The following is a 16,103-nucleotide window of genomic DNA, read 5'->3' as shown; positions in this document are numbered from 1 at the left end:
TCTAAATTCAAGTGCTAAGTATGCAAATTTTAATCTTTTGCAATTCTAAGCTATCTATGGCACTAGGGCTTTGGTCCACGGATCTTTTCCTTATATTCTAATATTGTTTGGGACCTTATTAGTGACTTAATTATGCCTCAACAAGGGATACCTAAGTGGGATTAAATTATACAATCTAACACAAGACTCATTACTCACATCTTCAAATTTAAAGCTCATCTTCAAGTCTTGGTCTCTTGCATGGATCACTCCTTCAAGTTGGTTCAAGCTCCTTGACAAGTTGTTGATCTCCAAGCTTTGGCCTTCATCAATCTTTCTTTGTTTGTTCAATGCTTTGAGATGACTAATGTTGAGCTTCTCCTTGGTTGATCCTCCAAGGGATGATTGATCTTTTGTATGCTCTATCTCCTTTGACACGTGTTTGGTTCATCTTCAAGGATAGGCCATCAATGATATGTGCTAGCATGGATTAACCTGTGAATTTCCTGTCCATAGCACAACACTCAAGGCAAACAATTAGTCCATAAAAAACTAATCAATTTGCGTTTGTTAATCATCAAAATAAGGTAATTGAATGAACCCATGGGGAACCCTTGGGCTAACAAACAGCTATCAAGCAAGTATTCAGATGGCACCATTTGAAGCATTGTATGGCAGAAAGTGTAGATCGCCAATATGCTGGGACTATGTTGGTGAAAGAGAAATTTTAGGACCCGAGTTAGTTCAACAAGCAATTGATAAAATACGAGTAATTCGGGAGCATCTTAGAATAGCTCAGAGTAGACAGAAAAGTTACACTGATGTTGGAAGAAGGGAGTTGGAGTTTCAGGTTGTAGACAAAGTTTTGTTAAAAGTGTCACACACTAGAGGGGTGATGCGATTTGGAATCCACGGAAAGCTTAGTCCCAGATACATCGGACCTTTTGAGATTTTGGAGAAAGTTGGAGTAGTGGCGTACAGATTGGCCTCGCCTCCTTCCTTGGCAAGTGTTCATAATGTGTTTCATGTGTCTATGCTACAGAAGTATGTATCGGATCCTAACCATATAATTGAACCACCACCGGTACAGTTGAGAGCAGATTTATCGTATGAAGAGCGACCTATTCGAATTGTGGACCGAAAGAATCAAGTTTTACGAAGACGCACCATTCCTTACGTAAAGATTCAATGGAAGAATCACTCGGAGTGTGAAGCTACTTGGGAATTGGAAGAGAAGATGAAAACCAAATATCCATTTCTATTCGAGGACTCAAGTACGCGATAAGTAAATTTCGAGGACTAAATTTTTGTAAGGAAGGTAGAATGTAATATACCGAAAATACTCCTTTCTAATTTTCGTCCACCCCTTTAGTGGCGGGTGTTTTTACCAAAATCAATTAAAACATATTTAGAGAACTTTTATAGAGATCTATAAATACTACTTTTGGGAGAATAGGAAAACTAAAAGAAACCCTAATTCTTTTTGCAGCCCTTCAGGGAGAAAGAGAGATTCAAGAGCAAGGAGAAGGAGATCTAGAGATCGCAAACACGGATTGAGGTAAGATTGGAGTTTATGATAATTGGGTGTTTCTAAGAAATTCTAAGACAAGGGTTAAAGTAATCTAAGATCATGTGGATCATGATGAAATATACGTTTGATCCTTATTTTCGAGTGATCGATCTCGTTTTGTGATCCTCATCGTACCTAAAGAATTAGATTTGATGCTTTGGAAAATTTATAGTTTTGGAAGCTTTGCTTTAAATTCTAGGTTTGATTTGTGACTTCGATCCGACTAGAATTTGAGCGTGAAAGTGGGTTTAAACGCCTGATCCTTAGCTCGGACACACGAACTGGATGTTTTGAGTTTTGTTTTGGATCTTTTTGGACCTTGTATTTTGATGCTAGCTTTTTGGCTATCCCTTTTGGGAGGTCATAGAAACTCCGATCATTAAGAAACTTAGTCACCTAAATTGTGAATTGTGTTGAAACACTGTAGGTGATTGATACATAGAGATTGGAAACAAGCATCCGATATCCGATCGAGGTGAGTAATAAGGGTTATACTGATGGGTTATATTGTAAGAACCTTTTGAACTTTGCTAATTATTCCATTGAATTTGAATATGAACCAATTTTGACATCTATTGAGTATAGCCTTAGTTTATACTCTTTGGTAGACACAACCTTGAGCCTTTTGCTTTTGAACTCTTATGAACTATTGAACTAGTGAATTTATTTTTGATTCCGAAATCATAAAATCTGTTGATTCTTTGGAATCCTTGAACCATTGAATCATTGAGCTCTATGCCATGATTATTGAACTATTGATTATTGAATTTCTTGGAATGTTAGTTTATTCTTGGACCCTTATGCCTTCGGGGAATGCATAATATGTTGGCATCTAGATACCATTTGGCCAAATTCTGGACCCCCAGTGGGGAATGCATAATACGCTGGAACTTTCAATTTATCGAAATTATTAAACTAAGCAATTATGTATCCAAGAATTATCGAATCCTATATTGAACTCAGATTTTACACCCATTTCAATTTTTGAACCATAAGAACTCTGCTTGAATATGTTTGATGTTTTGGAGCCATGCTTGTTGATATATAGATCATGCCTTGATTTATTATTTTCCGTCACTTCCTTTATCATCTGTTAGTGTAGTCTTTATTACTCACAATCGAGCTTTAGCTCACCCGTGGTTTTAACAAATTTCAGGTCAAGAAGATTGACTCCAACCTGAAGCGGAGTACCAATAAATCCACGTTTAGAGCCTTCTTTTATTTCATTTCATATCTAGTTGTTTAGGTAAGCAAGTGGTGGACAAATTATACCTCAATCTTTTATTATTATTTATTATGGGTTGTGAGAGAGAGACTTTGATACTCAATTTATAATTTGTTTAATGGTTGACTTTAATGGATGGAATGGAATTTAGTTGTTGGGTTTAGTTAAGCATAGTTTTGTTATTGCTAGCCTTGCATGCACGTAGAGTAACCCTCTATTAGCATGTGGCGTTGTTGTGTACCAAGCCACGATTGTGGGGGTGGTTTGGGGCGTGACAGTTACTTAATAAGCTTGCTTGTCTGCAGCTTGGGATCTTTGGGAGCGTCTTCAATAAGGATGTAACTCAACACTTACATTGTTTATGAACTTTGTAGGTATAATATTTCAACGTTTTTAGTGGAGAGTTTCGCTTGGATGGATGGTTTAGGGTGGTATCATAACTTGCGTAGTACCTACGACTGTTTGAAGCATTTTTCCTTGCTTTGTATGTTGCTCAAGAGGACCAAACCGATTATTTTGTGGGAAGAAACCCACGTACAAACAACTTCTCTGTGGGAAATAAACCCACGCCAAAAAAACAGGGGCTTCACGAAATTCGACATGGGTTTTGTACCCAACAAATTGAATTCGGCTATGGATTTTGTCCACCAAAAGAGAGTAACCCAGACATGGGTTTGGGTGAAGAAAAGGCCCAAAAAATAATTTTCGTTCAAAACAGTTAACGAAAGAGGGGTTGCTGCTGTAGACACCCCCATTTTGCTCTGCCTTAGTCAACAGAGAAGTTAGTGTTTTTCGATCGGTTCTTCGGTATTTTTCATTTCCATGTCCGTCTCTTATATTTCCTTAATATTTCCGATCATTTCGGCCATGTTTCGCATTTTTCCGCTGAGTGTTGAGAAGGGTTATTCACGAGAATCCGAGCAAGGGAGAATTCGGACTAGTTTGGTGGGCCCGCATTGAGCATTTGTTTAGATTTGGATCAAGCAGGGGGGCCCACGCATTGTTTTAATGAAAAATGAGTTTTGAGCCTACCTCGATCCAATGCCTAAAGATGATTATCAAGGGAACGGTCAAGATCTCAGAGAAGTCATTTTAACAACCAATTTTGTTGCGACCATCAAATTAAGCCATCCAGATAACCCCTGAGAACTATGCAAGGAGCACAGCGAATTTATATTAAGGTTCATTAAATGAGTGGCTCGGATTATCCCATGAAAATGATTTAGGGATGAGATCGGATTGCCCATGGAGCTGATTAACGGAAATATTTGGGTTCACATCTTATGTATAATCCAGCCCATCCAATTAAGCGGTTCATATTATCCTATAGGGTGGGCCCCATCCTTTTTTAAAAAATAATAATAATGATAACGAAGCAAGATATGGAATTCAGCCATACAACAGGGGACCCGCTTGGGATTGATGCTGAATCTAAAGAAATAAATTCCTATTAAGCTTTGAGGGCATAAAAAGAAAGCAGGTGCATTTTATAAGGTATTTTCGTCCATCTTCTTCTTTGAGAAAGACCGCGAATAGAAATTTTATGTTAAGTGATTCTCGAAGATTGTTTTTAGGGAGGAGGCAATAAAAAAAAAGGGAAACAAAGGAGAGGAGAGGAATCTATTTCAAGGCAAGAAAGGTATGATTCTAAAAAAAAAAAAAAAGTTATAGATAGCAGCTTGGGTGTTTGCTAAAGAAAGAAAGACAGCAAGTGATCCACCCTCTAGTGTTAGGAAGCTTTGAAGAAAAAAAGAAAGATACCCATTTTGGAAGGAGGTGGATCGGTTTTTCTGTGGAAAAGAAATAGCAACTCTATATAAAAAAAAAAACGTGAGCTGGTGGGAGGTTCGGTTTTTTTTCTCCCCTTGAGAGCTTCTGTGTTCTCTTCTCCCTTAGGAAGCTTTTGTTTTTCTTTTTCCCCTTGATAACTTCGGTGTTTGATCTCTATCAACTCTCTCACTCTCAACCTCTCAAGCACCCAATAGCCGGCTCTATCTCTCCTTCTCCAACTCTCTAAAAAACAAAGTACCGTTTTCTTTTCTTTTTTCTGTTTTGACAAAAAACAAGGAGAAGCAGAGTACCGTATTTCTCACTCCCTCTCTGTCTCTCATTCACCTTCAACCTCTCTACTCTCTCACCTCTCTCACCCATACTCTCTCTAATGAAATAAAAGAAAAAAAAAACAGAGTCTGTGTTTACATAGACTCTCTCCCTCTGTTTTTTTTTCTCGGCCATTCCCACTCCCCCTCTGATCCCTCTCATCTCCCTCACCCATCTGCCATCTTCCCTCAACAGCATTTCTATTTTTAAAAAAATAAAAATAAAAAGAAGAAAAACGTGACGTTCTCTCTCACACTCTCTCTCTCGGTTCCGCACACACACACTCTCTCTCTCTCACCCTCTCACTCTCTCACTCTCTCTATATCCCTCTCACTCTCTCTGTCTCACTCCCTCACTCTCTCACTCTCTCACTCTCTCGGTCACCCTCCCACTCCCTCTCTGTCGGTCTCTCTCTCTCTCTCTCTCTCTCTCTCTCTCTCTCTCTCTCATTCTCATTCTCTATCTCTCACCTTCTCTCGGCAGTGAAGAAAACTCCACAAAATAAAACTAAAAAAAAGAAAGAGCGAAATAAAGCGAGCATTGGATTACGCGACGGCGATATTTTTCGGGTTCTCCGGCTCTCGGATTCTGCGAGGATCCCCACTATAGGTAAGTACACCGTTCTCGAATTTTTCCGAAATTATTTGGTATTTTTTTAGATTTTTGCATGATTTTTAAGCATTTAAATGATTTTAATTCAATATTAAATGTGTGTGCTTAAAATCATGATCTGCATGAGTGTTTCAATTTCGTTTCGTCTCAAAATTTAATACAATGTTCTACTTAAATGGAGTAAAATAACTATCGGATCGGATCGGACATTGGATCAACAGTTTTTTAGAATTTGAGTGAAGAATGGTATTTTATTTAAAATAATGGCTGAGTAATTACGAAATTCGAAAAAATAGCCATCTCAGGATGATCTATTTTTTGGAATTTTAAAATTTTCTTGTGTTCATCATATCCGAACAAGGTTAGGGGACGTTTTCCGGAGTCGTAATTTTCTCGAAAATCGTGTTTTAAAAATAGAAAACTCTTCAAAAATATCCTTTTGATGAAGAAAAATAAAATATATACTAAACAAATTCCAAAGTTAATGAAATTTTGTGGGAAAATAATATGATACTTATACATTCTACCATGAATTTTTGAGAATATTTACAATTTTTTTGGTATATTATTTTATGCTTTCTTTGAACATTATCAGATTTTGGGGGAATTTTTACTGAAATCAGATCACGGATAAAATTCTCAAAATTTTTAAAGTAGCCTTAAATTCCATATTTCTTGTCGTTATAAACTTTTCAATTGGTTTGGAGCTTGTTTCATGTAGGATGTAGTGTTAATTCATAATCTGGTTTGAAAATTGAAAAATCCGAAATTGATAGTAAATAGTTTCGAAAATTCATGAAAATCTCACAGTATGCTATTTTTACTTATATCTTACTACTGTAGAAATTTCATTGAATATAGATTTCTATTTCTAGTAGTTTCTGTGTTATTTTTGCAATCTGGTCACTTAATTGTTAAACCAAAATTAAATATGAGCTTAATGTAAAAATCTGCAAAACTCTTCAAATAAACTACAAGCATTCCCATCTTGCTGCTGTAGAAGTTTCAATTAATTTCAAATTTGTTTGCAACAATTTCACTTCTAAAATCACTCTTATGGTATAAAACTGATAAAATTCATTTAAAATTCGAAATTAATTAAAAATCTTCACAAAGCTCCTAAGGAACCTTAAAATTCTGTCACATATTAATTCCTTAATCCATCGAAACAGAAATTTTAGGATTTTTAGATTTCCCTGGAAAAATGGCCAGCACATCCATAATCGTATCCCTATTGCACTTGATCTTTGACAATTTGAATATTTAAGCTATAGCACGTTGTTGGCTCCGAGGTTACTGTCCACGGAAATCCTGAGATATGCCAGGCAATAAGGTGCTATAACCTAAGTATTAAATTGCACAAGGAAAGAGCGCACGATTCCCTTCCTTGGATGCTATTCTGGGCCGAAATTGGTGAACCCTAGAGCCATTGGCAATCCTTAAATGTCCAGAAACTGAAAATCCTTGAAATCTGAAATTCATTAACTTCAAGAACTTGAATCGATTTGTCTCGAGTCTTTCGGAACCATTGGATTATGGTTTCCGATATAAGAACCATTAGAGCCCAATTTAGGAACACTGGTGTCAGGTCGTGTCCTAGGTTTTAGGGAGTCTTAGGTTTTAGGGAGTCCTAGAGTTAGGAGTCCAGCCTCATCACAGACGTTTGCTATGAATAGCAACCGTGCCATAGGTCTAGTTACACTAGTCACCCAATCTTTCCCTAGAACAAGCGTAGTAAACTAGGATGTAGGCTAACCTGCATTAGTCTAAGGAATAACTTGCATTTAGATAAGAATCATATAGCATCTTAGATGAAATCCTAGGATAATAAAATCCTCAACTTGAATTAAATAACTTCTCCTAAAACTGTTGAAACAGTCAATCCCGTTTAGGTCGGTGTCTTAGTTGAGTTAGGCATAAGTAGCTTAGCTTAGGTGCACCGAACTACGTCGACTCTGATCCCAATGAGGCTTGGGTACGTAGGCAGCTTGGATGTGTGATGGCATACCAACCGCGAGTCGGCACTACAACAAATTGTGGTGTTTTATATATTAATTTTCTCGTAAATGCTCAATCAAATCACTTAGGATTTTCCATGAAATTAGAATTTTAGGAGAACTTTCACTTAGATTGAATTCAAACAAATAAAGAAATCAAGATACATATTTAGGATTCACATTGAAATTAGATCATAGGATGCATGTCACTTAGTTCGCACATTAACATAGAGTTGAATGAGCCATTTAAAATAAATTTAAAAGAGTTAGCTTTTGGAATCGAAGACCGATTATCGGGCAGGAATGGTGCATGTGGTGGATAACTCCCCATACCTTCCATTCTCGTAACCAGGTAGCGAGTCTAGATTTCTGGTTAATTTCGGGTCATAGATCCCACATCTAGGTGGCGACTCTATCACTCTCTTTTGTGTGGAATTCGGATTGCCTTAGTGATCCCAAGTTCACATAAAAGATGAATTAAAATCAATAATAATAAGCACACGCCAATCGCGTGGGTACGAGAGACCAAGAGGAGGCGTGGCGGCTCGCGCCCCACCCCTCTCGCGGAATCGGGTCCCACAGTTTGGCGACTCTGCTGGGGACCACCTAACTTCATTAAAATTTGAAAAGATAACTCATTTGAATTTAATTTAACTGGCTCATAAAAACTCTATCTCTTATATGTTTGTTAGATTAGTTTGTTTGTCTTGTTTTATTTTCTCATCACATTTTACTCAAACTTAATCTAACAAAACCTGAAGGCATCATAGATTGTGCGAACTTATTGCACACACTTTCATCACTTGCATCTACACCCTTGCATCTCACGTGCATACACATCCTATTTTAGGAACTTGGAGTGTTATCTAGCATGGTTGACTGGGATTTCATCACCTGGTGCCTCTGTGCTAGAGAAGCATTCCACCCTTAGCCTAGCACCTTATGGTGCGTAAACGGATCTCTTGTTCACGTACTGATACGCCGGACACTGGTACAGTATATCGAACATGGATTCGCGCTAAGGGAACTCTTGGCCTTACCCTTAGATTAACCCACACATGCATGTAGTATACGAACACATGTGCATCACGTGTGTGAGCCTAGTTTAGGATATCTTACCCATTTGTGTCTAGATTAGGCCGTGGTCCACCTTCCAATGGTCACGATCGGTCCTTAGATACACGAACAAAGTCATGAGTCGAGATTCTCTCTCCACTCCGATAGATTAGGATTAGGGTTGATGCCTTCAGGTAACACTGTTAAAATGTGCGAAGATTAAAAACTTTCCCTTTGGGGTTAGGATATAAATCCCATCATTTCCAAAGATCTCATAGGATTAGTCATTCATGATCTATCCGTTGAAAGCAATCCTATGCTATCTCATCCCATCTCTTGATCGTACGATTTTCAATCTTTTATCAGGTGATTCGATCATGTATCCATACTTTCTTTGTATTGCCAGGAGCTTATCCCAATCTCGTGTTCATGTAATCTTGATCATTCTTGTATCCCTTCTCTTGGCTTACAGGCACCATGTCTACTCGTACAATTCTTGATTAGATCCGTGGTACATTAAGAGAATCCCATATCTATGCCATAAGTGAGCAAGAGAAAAATCTCTTCGGCTACGTGGCAACCATTAAGCTCGATTGGGGATTACTTTATACCGCATCAGAATGTTGGGATCCCGATCATCATGTCTTCCGTTTTGGCAACCAAGAAATGTGTCCCACCTTTGAAGAATGGTGTGCCTTATTGGAATATCCTGTAGATGGCCCTCTAGTGAAGCCATCCTGTGTTCCAGATTATCGTCCTTTGTTCCTTCGCTTAATGAATAATCCCGATGAATCCATGAACTCTTTCATGAAAGGCCAAGAAGTGTCCATGCAACATCTGATTGACATTTACCCTCCTGTGGGACACATTGGTGCTGTTGATATTCAAAAAGCCCGACGTCGTGCTTTGAGATTCTGCTCATTTGCTAGGTTCCTCACTGTCCAGCCTTCTCGCTTTGCGTCAGCTGTTCTTTTGGACCTCGTTGATCAAATGGATCATGGTGCCAATCCAGTTCCTACTATCCTTGCAGAAACCTTCAATGGATTGGATGATATGGCTCGTCTTCGTGCCAGCTCAGGTCCAGGCTCTTATGTTCGCTCCTTCGTTGGTTCTTTCTCGGGATGTCCTGCATTACTCCAGGTGTGGTTGGGCCACAAGCTAAAAATTGCAGCTCCTGTCCATTTTGATCATACGTTGTACACCTTCAGCGAATGGCGTCATGATGTTTCTTTCGATCATAAAAGTGATTGGGTTGAATGGTTAAATTCTCGCCAACAAGATCAGATTTATTGGCAAATTCCTGGAATCCAAGAAGCTGTCTTCAACACCGGAGAAGCTAACTACGTTCGCCTTCTTGGTCTCAAAAAGACTTCCTTTTATGTTCCTGCCAGGATTCTGTGTCAGTATGGAAGGGAGCAATCTATTGCACCTCCCCTTCGTCATTTTTATCCGCCTGAGGATCTCAAGCCCAAGATTGTCAAAGCCGTTTCATCTGCTTGGGATGTCAGAATCATCAAACCTTTAAAAGATTCAGCTGAGGAAGATTGTCGTCCGAAGAAGAAGTCTAAAAAGAATGCTTAGTTCCATGTTTAATCTTATCCGTTTATCTTTGAAAGAATGAACCCTGTACTCAAGCTTCAATGATTGATCAATAAAGTTCATCTTTCTCTCTCATTATCCTAGTCTATGCATGCGTCATTGTTTACTTCTTTCCGTGATTTTAAAATGTGTCTTTCAAATATTTCAGGGCAGTAAAACACCATAGCTAACCCCATTGCTCCTTGGGTTCGGGTCTCTTCACGATTGGAGAGGAATTCTGTCTCTCCACCACCCTCTCTGAGAACCCCAGCATCTCCTTCTTTCTCATCCTCACCAATGGCAGATAACCAAGATGGCTTTCCACCTGCTGCTATTACCGATACCCTCACCTTGATTCTCCAGCAACTTCAAGAGCTCAAAGAAGAGAACCGAGTTATCAAGGCTCAGCTTTCTGAGAAGTTGGGACCGTCGTTGTCCAAGGAGAAAGGGCCTATGCACCATGCAGCTACTTCAGCCGCACCTGCCCAGCCAGTATTCATCACTATCCCCGATAAAGCCGAAGAAGATTTGGAAAGAGAGCAGTACAGCGAGGATCGCAATAGGCCTTCTCAGTCCGTGGTTGATAAGACAGTTATGGAGAAAGTAGAAAGTCTTGCCAGGAAAGTTCAAAACATCTAGTTTCAAGACCAGGGTGGTTTCAATCCAAGTGATCTTACGCTGTTTCCCGAAATCCGTCTCCCTGCTAATTTTCAAATGCCAGATTTCGACAAATATGATGGTGTGGGTTGTCCAATCACCCATTTACAGATGTTTACCATCATGTGTCAGCCTCAAGGCTTATCTCCTGAGCAAATGGCTCAATTGTTCCCGGTTTCCCTAACCAAGGTCGCTAGAAGGTGGTTCATGGTCCTAGACAAGACTCGTTATAAGACATGGAAAGACATCAGTGAGCAATTCATCAGGCAGTTCAAATATGACGATGGGACAGAAATTACTAGAAAGGATTTGGAAAGGACCAAGCAAGATTCGAGGGAATCTATTCTAATTTTTGTGAAGAGATGGAAAAGACTAGCAGCTGCGCCCTTCTGAGGAAGAGCAGGTCCAGATAATCATGAAAAATATTTCCCCCCAGCTCCAGTATCACATGTCGTTGTAGTATTATCCGGACTTCAAACACTTTATCGTGGCAGGCACCCAAATAGAGGAGGCTATGGCTCAAGGTGTATTCAACCGAAGTAACCCGAATACCAGAGAATTCAGGAAGTCTCCATCAGCTGAAATTAATAACCTTTCCCGCTCCAAGCCTCAGCCTTCAAAACCTCAGAACCCCATGGTGATGGATTATACCCAACCTGGTGTCGCACCTCGGCCACAGGCCCAGACAGAATTTGCCCCTCTCCCTCTTCCACCATCTGAGATACTCAAGGAGTGTCTAGCCTCAGGTCGCATAATCCTGCCCGACATTAGGGCTCTTCCTAATCCTTTACCAGCAAATTGGCGAACAGATCAACACTGCGAATACCATAGAAATTCCGTCCATCTCACTGATAATAGCATTGCCCTAAAATTCAGAATCCAGAGGTTGCTTGACAATACATGCCTTGTGTTCGAGCCAAGACCCGATACTACTAATAACCCATTACCGAATCGTGCAATACTTCCGCCAGCCGATCGCAATGCTTAGATAACTGAGGGTTCAAAGGTGCACAGGTCTGGTTGCAATGAAAAGAATCAAAAGTTGAAAGTACCAGTTGTGAGCCAGCTTTCGCCGAGCCTCCGAAGCTGAAAAGTTGCAGCAGTTAAAGTTTTAGTCATTTACTATTTTATGTTGAGTCAGTCATCATGGTCAGTACAATTGTTGAGTCCGGTCTTACAGTTCAAGGTCAATGCCTAGTCGAGGCAAATTATCTTTTGCTTTTCTTTTATTGAGAGTTGTGAATACTGAGCATGTTTAGGATAGGTCGTCAGATGTTAGAGCTTTCTCTTTAAATAAAATTTGAAGTCCCAATAATTCATTTGTGTCTGTTTCTTAAGTATGCTTTTGATCTTAAAGTAAGACTCCCTCCTCAAATGAGGACAAAATTGGCGAAACTCCACTTGAGTCACGACAATTACTTGAACAAGAGGAGGAACGCCAATCCCAGCCTTTCAAAGATGAAATTGAAGTGGTAAGCACTAGTACTGAAGCTTTGATTCAGTGAATGCCGATGAAAAGTACATTACCCTCTGAAGAGTGTGAAGAATTGATAAACTTATTTCAAGAATAAGAAGATTGTCTAGAAAAGCTACAACCGATACCAGGGGCAAGACATAGATAGAAAGCTCAAGAGAATGAAGAAAGTGAGAGACATATGCTATACAAGGGACATAGAGTGGGAACAACTTTCATATTTCCAATCAATGACCTTGATTCTCAAATTCATAACATGAGGCCAACAAATTCAAGATAAGAAGTTCAAAAGCAAGCATTGAAAAGTGATCATCAGATATCAAGAGTTACAAATCCATAGATGAAGGATGTCAAAGAACAAGTTTCGTTCTATGAAAGTCGAAAGCACATATTAGAACCTTGAAAGAAGAAGATCCATTATCTCTTACCTGGAAATGCCGTCAAACTCTGAAAAAAAAATTTAAAAAAAAAAGAAAAAAATAATAAATAATCAGTACCAGAGGGACTCTAGTAACTTAGATCGATTCCCAATCTGAACATCGGAAGGCCTCCTTTGGCCGATTAAATCCCAAAATCAGAACCCAATGTCAAAAGAATACCGGTTTGCAAACCCTTCGAGTCTGAATCAAATTTTCTTGAAAACCCATCAAACTCGGGGCATTCGCCCCGAACTACGCGAGACTGATCCCTACACTGGGGTACTTAGGCAGCTCGGTTAAACCGAGTTCGGTCGATTCAAAAAAAAAAGAAATTCAATCCTTTCAAAAAAGAAGAGGGACGAGTTCCAAAAGAAGAGAAATCAATTATTCCAGAAAGAAAAGAAAAAATAAAAACCAATTAACCTTCAAACAATTTATCTTCAACCTAGGGGCATTCGCCCTGAACTACACACGACCTGATTCCTACCTTGAGATATGTAGGCAACCTATTCACAGGTTTGGTCGAAATCTTTGTTAACCTTAAGCCATTCTTTGACAAGCCCTATCCTACCTATTAAGTCCTCCCGATGTTCAGAACTAATGATCTAGGTCTCGAGACACAATAAAAAAAAATGATGAATAAGAAAAGGAACGGAGTTTGAAGATCTGCTAGACTGAAAACCTGAAAGGGCGGTCTAGGCAAAATTTAAGATCATTCCCCTGCTAAGTTGAAAATCCGAAAGGGCGGCTTAGGCAAAAGCTGAGGGGATAGCCTGCTGGATCGAAAACCTAGAAAGGTGGTTTAGGCAAAAATTAAGGCTAGCACGGTCCGCCAAGTTAAAAAACCCGAAGAGGTGACTTGGTCACGGTAAGAGAACCATTATAAGAAGGCTACAGCCGGTATCAAGACTGAAGATCAACTGAAGTTCAAACAAATTCAAGTGACATCCTCAAAACTGGGGGCATTGAAGCTAAGCAATTTTAGGGGTCGTAATTAAATCTTTGAGGCATTACTGTTTTAAGGAAAAAGTCCAGTGTTTACCAATTGAAAAACCAGTCTTTGAAAAGATAAACTTACCAAATAAAACGTTAACTAAGTCGGAAGCATCACTGTGTCTGTCAGTGTAGTTAGTCAATCTTTGTCATTCTATGTTCACTCCTTCAGAGCTGCTCAATCCTTTGAGTAGTGCCTTTTATCTAAGTTTTCTCTTTAGAAAGAGTCAATCGTCGTTCTTATGTCCAAATGATGCAACTGTCTTGGTGAGGGAGGCCCGGCCTCGGCAGCTCCCTGCGATCGTATGAAAGAACTCGGTAATCTAGTCAAGCAGCCTCATTTCAAAGAAGATCAACTCAGAAAAAATCAGAAGTAGAAACATCAGAAAGCCCAGCTTCCGTAAAAAGATCATACCCCAGGAAGGCACCTTAAGCTTGGAAGAGCCTCAGATGCAATGATGGTTGAGCCAATTTCTCAAAAAGATGAACCATTAAAATTCAGAATCTCCTTCCAGTTAGTTAAATACTATCCTGGTCAAGAAACGTTTATCTATGCACCTGTCAAGAGGCAAATCTCACTTTTCCATGATTATATCCAAGAGAGCTGTTGTTCTAGATTACCAATTTCAAGTATCATGTTCAAGGTTTCAGTTATCAAAATCCCCAGAAGACAAGACCAGCAGTCCCTTTGAGAAAAATCTTGTTGAAGTTTCATAAAAGTGTTCATAATCCATTCTTGTTAGTAATGGTTCTTCGTTCCTAAGGTTTGCCATTTTATCACTTGTCAAAGTCCTAGTTTCCAATATCTTTACCGGGCACGATCTATAATGTCCCCGATTTCATTGAATTCCAAAAAATCTAAAATTCATCAAATCCAATCTTACGTCAAATTCAAATTCATGAAAAATCTCTAAATTCTTCGTTGTTGAATTCATCAATCGAAGCTATCTCGTTTCTTTGAACCCGTCTGTGAACGGTGTCTCATCTTCCGGGTTCATTTGGGAATGGCCTGTTATCTTCTTCTAACCCGTTTGGGAGCGGTGCATCATTTTTCTAAATCCATTTGGGAATAGTTTCTTATATTCTTCGAGCCCGTTTGTAAACGGTGTCTCATTTTATGAGTCCATTTGTGAATGGTCTCGTGGTCTCTTTGAACCCGTTTGTGAACGGTGTCTCATTTTCTGAGTCCATTCGTGAATGGTCTCATGTCCTCCTTGAGCCCGTTTGTGAACGGTGCCTCATTTCTCAAAAATCAAAAATTTATTAAATCCAATCCCCGATTCAAAAAAAATCCAATCCAACGTCAAATTCAAGTTCATGAAAAATCTCTAAATTCTTCGTTGTTGAATTCATCAATTAAAGCTATCTTGTTTCTTTGAGCCCGTTTGTGAACGGTGCCTCTTTTCTCGAATCCATTTGTGAATGGTCTAGTCTTCTCCTTGAGCCCGTTTGTGAACGGTGCCTCATTTCTTGAGTCCATTTGTGAATGGTCTTGTCTTCTCCTTGAGCCCGTTTGTGAACGGTGCCTCATTTCTCGAATCCATTTGTGAATGGTCTCGTCTTCTCCTGGAGCCCGTTTGTGAACGGTGCCTCATTTCTCGAGTCCATTTGTGAATGGTCTCATCTTCTCCTTGAGCCCGTTCGTGAACGGTGCCTCATTTCTCGAATCCATTTGTGAATGGTCTCGTCTTCTCCTTTAGCCCGTTTGTGAACGGTGCCTCATTTCTCGAGTCCATTTGTGAATGGTCTCGTCTTCTCCTTGAGCCCGTTTGTGAACGGTGCCTCATTTCTCGAGTCCATTTGTGAATGGTCCCGTCTTCTCCTTGAGCCCGTTTGTGAACGGTGCCTCATTTCTCGAGTCCATTTGTGAATGGTCTCGTCTTCTCCTTGAGCCCGTTTGTGAACGGTGCCTCATTTCTCGAGTCCATTTATGAATGGTCTTGTCTTCTCCTTGAGCCCGTTTGTGAACGGTGCCTCATTTCTCGAGTCCATTTGTGAATTGTCTCGTCTTCTCCTTAAGCCCGTTTGTGAACGGTGCCTCATTTTCTGAGTCCATTTGTGAATGGTCTCATGTCCTCCTTGAGCCCGTTTATGAACGGTGCCTCATTTCTCGAGTCCATTTGTGAATGGTCTCGTCTCCTCCATGAGCCCGTTTATGAACGGTGCCTCATTTTCTGAGTTCATTTGTGAATGGTCTCATGTCCTCCTTGAGCCCGTTTGTGGACGGTGCCTCATTTCTCAAAAAATCAAAAATTCATCAAATCCAATCCCCGATTCAAAAAAAATCCCATCTTACTCAAATTCAAGTTCATGAAAAATCTCTAAATTCTTCGTTGTTGAATTCATCAATCAAAGCTATCTTGTTTCTTTGAGCCCGTTTGTGAACGGTGCCTCATTTCTCGAGCCCATTTGTGAATGGCCTCGTCTTCTCCTTGAACCCGTT

General features: G+C 39.7%; 1 protein-coding gene across 1 annotated transcript; it reads left to right on the top strand.

Annotated features, from left to right (window-relative positions):
- The first annotated feature begins 628 nt into the window (after window positions 1-628).
- On the top strand, window positions 629-1,264 carry LOC143891157 (uncharacterized). The gene has a single exon (XM_077395796.1). The coding sequence runs from the start codon at window positions 629-631 to the stop codon at window positions 1,262-1,264; it is 636 nt and encodes a 211-aa protein (XP_077251911.1).
- The last annotated feature ends 14,839 nt before the right edge of the window (window positions 1,265-16,103 follow it).

This window comes from Tasmannia lanceolata, unplaced genomic scaffold (genome assembly GCF_043159265.1).
Source record: "Tasmannia lanceolata isolate RefF3 unplaced genomic scaffold, GAP_Taslan_0.1 ptg000002l, whole genome shotgun sequence".
Classification (NCBI taxonomy): Eukaryota; Viridiplantae; Streptophyta; class Magnoliopsida; order Canellales; family Winteraceae; genus Tasmannia; species Tasmannia lanceolata.
This window is presented reverse-complemented; position numbering and strand designations above follow the sequence as displayed.